We start from the raw sequence: 7,533 nt of genomic DNA, 5'->3' as shown, positions 1-7,533 counted from the left end.
GTTTCCCTTCTTTGCTGCACTTCCTTTTTAAATCCTCATGTCTTCTCATGCCTGGGGAGAACTTCCCTTTTGCAGCTGAGTGCCTCTTCCTGTAGTGCTGGCTCAGGTTGCAAACCTGCACACAGACACCGTGTATCCATTTCAGAGACAAAGCAGTCTGCTGCAAAACAGAAGTTCTGCCCAGCAGAGAACAGATATTTAAAAGGAAGAGCAGCAAAGAGAAGGGAAACAACCATGGATTAGTAAACTAGCGTCCTCCCGTCACCCTAGGCTCAGTATATAGAGAGCTACAGCTCGCGTTATAATGAGACGCCGCAGCTCAAGCGGATCCCGGCAATTATGTCTGGATCCACCCAGCTGCGTGAGTGACAGCTGGCTCTGCCTATCTAGAGACAGAGCCAGCTGTACCCTCCCCGTCCGTTCCCGCCAGTCAGTGCTGGAGGATCGGACGCGAGGATCCAGTCACTCCCCTGTCACTTGTGATGAGAGAGCATGGAGCCGACTTCCCGGCCAATCGGGAAGCCGGGTAGCATGCAATGACGCGCTGCCCGGCTTCCCGATTGGTCAGGCAGCCAGCAAATCCGGGCGCCGTGTATTGACGCAGCGCCTGGCATTCTGATTGGCCGGGAAGCCGGCGTCATGCTCCCTCGTCATCTCATGAATCATAATATTAACCCCTTCGTGACTGACGACGTACAGTGTACGTCGCCAGCATCGGGGCTGTTTAAACTTGTAGAGCCGACTGTCGGCTTTACAACAGAAGCGATCCTGGCGACTTACCTGTCGCCAGATCGCTTCTGTGTCCCGAAGAAGGGGCCGCCCCCCCCAACCGGACACCCCCACCGTGCTTCCCGGGCTCAGTTGCCCCTCCTACGGGCCCCGGACCGGCGATCTTGGTGTCCGCGGGGAGCTGGGGAGGAGGTCGACTAACTTCCGTTCATCGATCCCCTCCCCGTTCTATGCGACCGGGAGCGATGCAGATTGCATCACTTCCGGTCCCTGGGCTGTCAGTTCTGGGCTCCTGGAGCCCAGCTATAAGCTATTGAAGTGCGATCTGCACTTCAATAGCTTATTTCCAGTGTAAAGGTGACACTGGGGGTCTTTTGGACCCCCAGCATCACCTTAAAGAGTACCTGTCACCACCATCTGCTATCACATGGGGGGGCTTGTAAGCCCCCCCATGTGATAGCAGTCAAAGTAAAGTAAAAAAAAAAAAAAAAAAAACAGTTTTTAAAATTAAAATGAAATAAAATAAATCTAATAATAATAAAAAAAAATTTTAAAGGTACCCCGCCCCCGCGAGCACGCGCGTCGCCACGTAAACACGCGTCGGGTGCGCCTACGTATGAAAACGACGAACGCGCTACACATGTTGGGTATCGCCGCGCACGCCGGAGTGAGAGCAATAATTCTAGGGCCAGTATTTTGGGGTATCTCTAAATTGATGACCTGTGGGGGCTTTTAAAGCGTCTTTTATTGACTTTTTGGGGTACTGCAGTTTTTCGCCGTTTCACGGTCGCACGCAATCTGTAAACTGGGCATGTTGGGTATCGTTTTACTCGTTGTAACCTCATCTTTTATATTTCATTAAAAAAATGGGTAATTTGTTGTGTTTTGGGGCATTTAATTAAATTTGTCACTAAATTTTGGGGTTTAATAAGGAGTTGCGCTAATATTGCGCAACATAAAAATTTTCAACTACCACCATTTTATTCTATAGGGTCTTGGCATTCAGAAAATATATAATGTTTGGGGGGTTTTAAGTAATTTTCAGGCCTAAAATGTGGAATATAACATGGGTGCAAAAAATGAAAAAAGGGCCTCAGTCATGAAGGGGTTAAGAAAGTGACCTTAAAGCATTAGTTTGTATTGCTTTAGAAAAAATGTGACCTGTCCCATTGGTAATTGGTAATTGGTATCTGCGAGTACTTGATCAAAAGTATCGGTACTCGTACCCGCTCTTAAAGTGGTATCGGTGCATCCCTAATTACAACCCTTATGCTCTAAACTCTACAGTGTAGGAAGGCTGACTACAGATGCATGAGGTGTCCATGAGATCTTGGAGTCATTAATCAGGTCAGGTTGTCCGGGCCCCCCCCCCATCGCATTTTTGCTATAGGGCCCCATGAGCTGTAGTTACGCCCCTGCGTTCATGAGATTAGCATGCACCTTGTCAGGAGCAATGATGGCTCCATGAGCGGTGTGCTGGGAGTATTTCCTCACGACGTCTCTTCTCTGCAGGCTGAGGAGCATCGGATCTGCGTGTGTGTGCGAAAAAGGCCTCTGAACAAGCAAGGTAAGCAAAGTCCTCTTTGGGACTGGCCGTCCTGCCCTTCGTGATGACCTTATTGTCTTCTCCACCTCTGCAGAGCTGGCCAAGAAGGAGATTGACATCATATCTGTCCCAAGTAAAAGTCTAGTTCTGGTACATGAGCCCAAACTCAAAGTGGATCTGACCAAGTATCTGGAGAACCAGGCCTTCCGCTTTGATTACACCTTCGACGAGACGGCCACAAATGACGTGGTGTACAGGTACTCCTCCAACCTCTTGATATTTAACAGTTTTGGATCTCTTGACATGGTATGTCACCGGTTGTCTTGGTCACCAGGTTCACAGCCCGACCACTGGTCCAATCCATATTTGAAGGAGGGAAGGCCACGTGTTTTGCGTACGGTCAAACAGGAAGTGGAAAAACCCATGTAAGTAAAATGTTGTTATAAACAGGGCAATGGGGGGGGTGGGGGGTGGTGTATGCTGAACGAGCTTTAGCCAAAATTGTGCCACTTGCTCCTTATTCCCAGCACTTATTAGAAACTGTTCTTTGACTTGCTTTGCAGACGATGGGTGGTGACTTCATGGGGAAAAGTCAGAATGTGACGAAAGGAATCTACGCTTCTGCATGTAAGTCTTGAATTGTATTCTCTGCAGAGTGGTGTCAGTCTTGTCCTGTAGCCCATGCCTCCTGCAGAGTGGTGTCAGTCTTGTCCTGTAGCCCATGCCTCTTGCAGAGTGGGGTCCGTCTTGCCTGTAGCCCATGCCTCCTGCAGAGTGGGGTCCGTCCTTGTCCTGTAGCCCATGCCTCCTGCAGAGTGGGGTCCGTCTTGTCCTGTAGCCCATGCCTCTTGCAGAGTGGGGTCCGTCTTGTCCTGTAGCCCATGCCTCTTGCAGAGTGGGGTCCGTCTTGTCCTGTAGCCCATGCCTCCTGCAGAGTGGGGTCCGTCTTGTCCTGTAGCCCAATCCTCCTGCAGAGTGGGGTCCGTCTTGTCCTGTCGCCCATGCCTCCTGCAGAGTGGGGTCCAGTAGCCCATGCCTCCTGCAGAGTGGGGTCCTGTAGCCCATGCCTCCTGCAGAGTGGGGTCCCGTCTTGTCCTGTCGCCCATGCCTCTTACTACTTATGGGCTTCCAATGTCTAACAGATGTCTGTGGTGCTGCATATGAATTGGGGGGCTTTTGAACTTATTTTGTCATGTTTGAGTTTTATGGATTCTATGCCGAGGCGCTTGGAACTTCCTATGCTTAGCTCAATCTAGTGGCCATAATGCAGTGTTTATATCGCCTTACATTCAACCTGAAAAGATGTATAAGTGTTTTTTGTTTTTTTTTGCCTCTATACTCACAGAATGAATGTTCAGATGTTCACAAGTTGGCTCTGCAGATTGTTTATAAATATAAATAGACCCCTTTTGGCTTTTTTATCATGGAAATGTTGAATACTAATAAAATTCTGAACGTGCAATAGATTTGTGCTGAGGTTGTGGTCTCTTCACAGCGCGTGACGTCTTCCTACTCCTCTCCCAACCTCGCTACCAGGATTTGGATCTGGAAGTGTTTGTGACGTTCTTTGAGATCTATAACGGCAAGGTGAGTTCACTAAAAACCGGCTGAAGAGGTTTTCTGTCATTTAATTTGTCAGGCGATGCTGCCAATCGGCATGGGTGGGCAGGGTGGAATGGTGGCCAAAGGGACTATGGGAGATGCAATGTATTGACTCCTAGACAGTTTTCCATATAATATCCCCAAACCTTCCAAGAAAGCAGATTTCTGTGTTTAGAAAGTGACTCCGTCATAGTGTCATACAGCTGATCTCAGGTCTGATGAGCCCATGTCTTGGTAATGTGGAAATACAGGGCACATGTATGGGGATGTAGTGATTTTATATTTGAATATATTCCAACAGTTGCAGTTTTCATGCTTTCAAGAGATCTGTAAAGTTTTTTTTTTTTTTAATTTTGGGAAACTATTTTAATATTGGATCTGTTTGCTTTCATGGCAAATGATTCCCAGTGTATCTAGTAGGGATGTGCCGATGCTTGTATCTGTGCCAATACTGAGTATTTGGGCGAGTACTCGTACTCTCCCAAATGCTCCGATACCTTCCCCGATACCGGAACTTTCCCTCAGAAGATTTCCTGTGGCTGTCGGATCCGTAGGGGAACGTGGAGCCAACTTCCTGTGCGGTCAGGAAGCTGGGTGGAGAGTTATGACCCACCTCCCGGTTTCCTGATTGGCCGCCAGCTCGATGCTAATTGGCTTGGAAGTCGGCTTTCCAACCAACCTGCATCGAGCCAGCTTCCCGTCCATTTGGGAGGCGGGTCCTGATTGGCCGAGAAGCTGGCTCTATGCTGACTGTTCTTGGCCGGCAAACCAGCTTGCCAGCCAGACGTGGAGCCAGCTTTGTGGTCAATCAGTCTGCCCGGGAAGCCGGTATCAACAAGTTCCAAAAGCATCGGTACTCGATACTGAAAACTGTATTGGTGCATCCCAAGCTTTGGTTGGAGCTGGATGTACGGCTTGGAGCTTTTTTTTTTTTTTTTTTTTTTTTTTTTTTTTTTTTTTCCACTTTTTTTTTTTTTTCTTTTCTTCAGCCCTGTTGCTTATATTTTTATGTCTGTGTTCAGGTATTTGATCTCCTAAACAAAAAGGCGAAACTCCGTGTGCTGGAAGATGCTAAGCAGGTGGTGCAGGTGGTGGGGTTGATGGAGCGAGAAGTCACATGTGCGGAGGATGTCTTTAAGATGATTGAGGTTGGCAGTGCCTGTAGGTAAGTGGCCCCCCCCACACCAGGCATAATGACCCCCCTTTGGTGGCCGTACATTGCCGTGTCATTTGTGTAGAGCTTGACATGCAGTGCACATCTGTGAATTGGTTTTGTTCCCTGCAGGACTTCTGGTCAGACGTTTGCCAACAGCAGCTCCTCGCGTTCTCACGCCTGCTTACAAATAATCCTGCGACGGCGGGGGAAGCTCCACGGCAAGTTTTCCTTGGTAGATCTGGCTGGGAATGAGCGAGGTGCCGACACTGCCAGCGCTGACCGCATAACCCGCATGGAGGGGGCAGAGATCAACCGCAGTTTACTTGCCTTAAAGGTAATGATGCAGCTGCCGAGTGTCTACTACCCACGGGGCTTACAGGAGGGAGAAGGTTGAGGATGTCTAAGGTGGTGGTAGGTCCAGAGGAAGTGGGAGGAGTGTGCAGATCTAAAGTGTTACCTTCCCATTGCTGTACCGGGAGGGGAGGGCGCGCGCGCATCACAGTATGTTCATTCCTCTTATGTGTTTTTACAGATCTCGTCAGGTTCCCATGTTGTTTTAATGTGTCTAATCTGTTGGCTTGATTCAGTTTTAGGTCTCGATGTTCTGGAAGCTGATGGAAGACGAGAGGTCTTTTCTATACTTTATAATTGTCTTGTATTTTCCAGGAATGCATCCGTGCATTGGGGCAGAACAAGGCTCACACCCCATTCCGGGAGAGTAAACTGACCCAAATCCTCCGAGATTCCTTCATTGGGGAGAACTCCAGGACTTGCATGGTACTTCAGTAAATGTATTTTCTTTACATTGGTGTGTACAATGTTTAGATGTTTAATAATTATCTGTGGTGAGCTACAATATCAAAACTATCTACCAAACTACCACGGTTTGCCTAAATGTGGGCATGGCTGACTGAAATGGGCAGGTACCCTTAGGGAGGGGTCACCACATCCTTTATCGGACTGCTTAAAGGCCTTGGCTGGAGTGGGATTTAATTGTGTTTTCTCAAGTTTCAAATGACAAAAGTATCCATCCTTAAATCCCAATTTTGAGCTAGTTTAATCTTGTCCTCTCCCTCCAGGTGTTGGCATTGAGCCTAATCTGTCAAACATGTCGGAGTAGGTTTATTCCCTCCAAAGGGATCTCTCCTCCATTGTGGTGGATGTACCTTGGAGAATGCATAGAGCAAATGTCTGGCAGGAGTGATGACCTATCAAAAGAGCATCTTACTTGGATGGCTTTTGAGGGATGTCCTCTCTTTTTTTTGGCCCTGTACTGCACACCATGATTAACGTTTCTTCAACTTCTCAAGAGGCCAGAGTGTACTCCAGCCCCAACATAGAGCCCAGTTGAATCGCCCTTCCCTGGCTCTGAGGCCTACTAATTCTACATGAACGTGGTGCTTGGTATTGGTATTGGAACGTGGAGCTTGGCATTCTGGTTGCCTTCATAGTTATGGAGTTTGGGCCCTAAGGAATACTGGCTGCGGTGATCTCGGTCCCTGTACTGGCTGCGGTGATCTCGGTCCCTGTACTGGCTGCGGTGATCTCGGTCCCTGTACTGGCTGCGGTGATCTCTTGTAAATCTGCTGAATGATTTTTAATTGCACGATATTTGTATTACAGATTGCTATGTTGTCCCCGGGATTTAACTCCTGCGAGTACACACTCAACACGCTGAGATACGCAGACAGGTGGGTCTCTGGTTTGTTCTCCCATCTTTCTCTGTCCAGTTACTTGTACTGATCGGTAATATTTGTACTTTCCTTTGTCAGGGTGAAGGAACTGAGTCCCCACAGCGCTGAACCTGCAGATAATCATCATCAGGAGGAGATGGAGCACAGCGATAGCTCTCAGTCCTCTATTGGAGGATTGGAGTTCCAGGATGATGTGAGTGATGTCATATCTTGTATTTGTAGGTAATCTTAAAGGGTTAATAAACTCTCGCATGTTTCTGCATATATCTACTGCTAGCAACCTGTAGACATATGCAAAACCATAAAAAAACAAAAACCTTTTTAAACAGGTTAAAGGAGAACTATGGGGTTAAGGCTTTTCTCCTTAGGGTAACGGGAGGACACAAACTAGCGTCCCTCTCTCTCACGCTAGGCTCAGTATACCGCGAGATGTAGACCAGGAGATTCTCCCCCTTCGTGTTGGTGTTCTGACTTGGTTTTGTGTTCCCTTAGCTGTCCCTGAAGGATGAAGAACTCTCCTCTCATATGAGCAGTTTCCAGGAAGCCATGAGCCAGATTGGGGAGCTGGAGGAGAAGGCTGTGGAGGAGCTCCGCGACTTTGTGCAGGTAAGATCAGAGCGTCTGGCTGGGAGACGGGACGTCACTGTATGGTAAAATGATTGTCTAAGCCTTTGCAGTGACAGCGCCCCTAGTGGATAAACTGGGACATTGCAGCAAATCTTTGTATTTTATTTTGTGTATGCATGTGACCCCCATTTGGAGGAGGTTGGGTAGTAGGACAGGCAAGCACTGTAATAAAAAATCTG

At 48.1% G+C, this 7,533-nt stretch overlaps 1 protein-coding gene across 1 annotated transcript in view; it reads left to right on the top strand.

The window, feature by feature from the left end:
- Positions 1 to 7,533, top strand: part of KIF2C (kinesin family member 2C) — a 25,226-nt gene that overhangs the window by 16,187 nt on the left and 1,506 nt on the right. Inside the window, exons 10-20 of the mRNA XM_018573325.1 lie at positions 2,242 to 2,296; positions 2,370 to 2,532; positions 2,610 to 2,700; positions 2,839 to 2,902; positions 3,771 to 3,862; positions 4,900 to 5,042; positions 5,163 to 5,367; positions 5,700 to 5,810; positions 6,657 to 6,724; positions 6,806 to 6,920; positions 7,220 to 7,333. Coding sequence (XP_018428827.1) covers positions 2,242 to 2,296; positions 2,370 to 2,532; positions 2,610 to 2,700; positions 2,839 to 2,902; positions 3,771 to 3,862; positions 4,900 to 5,042; positions 5,163 to 5,367; positions 5,700 to 5,810; positions 6,657 to 6,724; positions 6,806 to 6,920; positions 7,220 to 7,333 — 1,221 coding nt within the window. The remainder of the gene's footprint in view (positions 1 to 2,241; positions 2,297 to 2,369; positions 2,533 to 2,609; positions 2,701 to 2,838; positions 2,903 to 3,770; positions 3,863 to 4,899; positions 5,043 to 5,162; positions 5,368 to 5,699; positions 5,811 to 6,656; positions 6,725 to 6,805; positions 6,921 to 7,219; positions 7,334 to 7,533) is intronic.

The sequence above is a fragment of the Nanorana parkeri genome, unplaced genomic scaffold, assembly GCF_000935625.1.
Source record: "Nanorana parkeri isolate BGI_ZX_2015 unplaced genomic scaffold, ASM93562v1 scaffold2337, whole genome shotgun sequence".
NCBI lineage: Eukaryota > Metazoa > Chordata > Amphibia > Anura > Dicroglossidae > Nanorana > Nanorana parkeri.
Note: the sequence above shows the minus strand (reverse complement) of the source record. Positions and strands in the feature narration are given on the sequence as shown.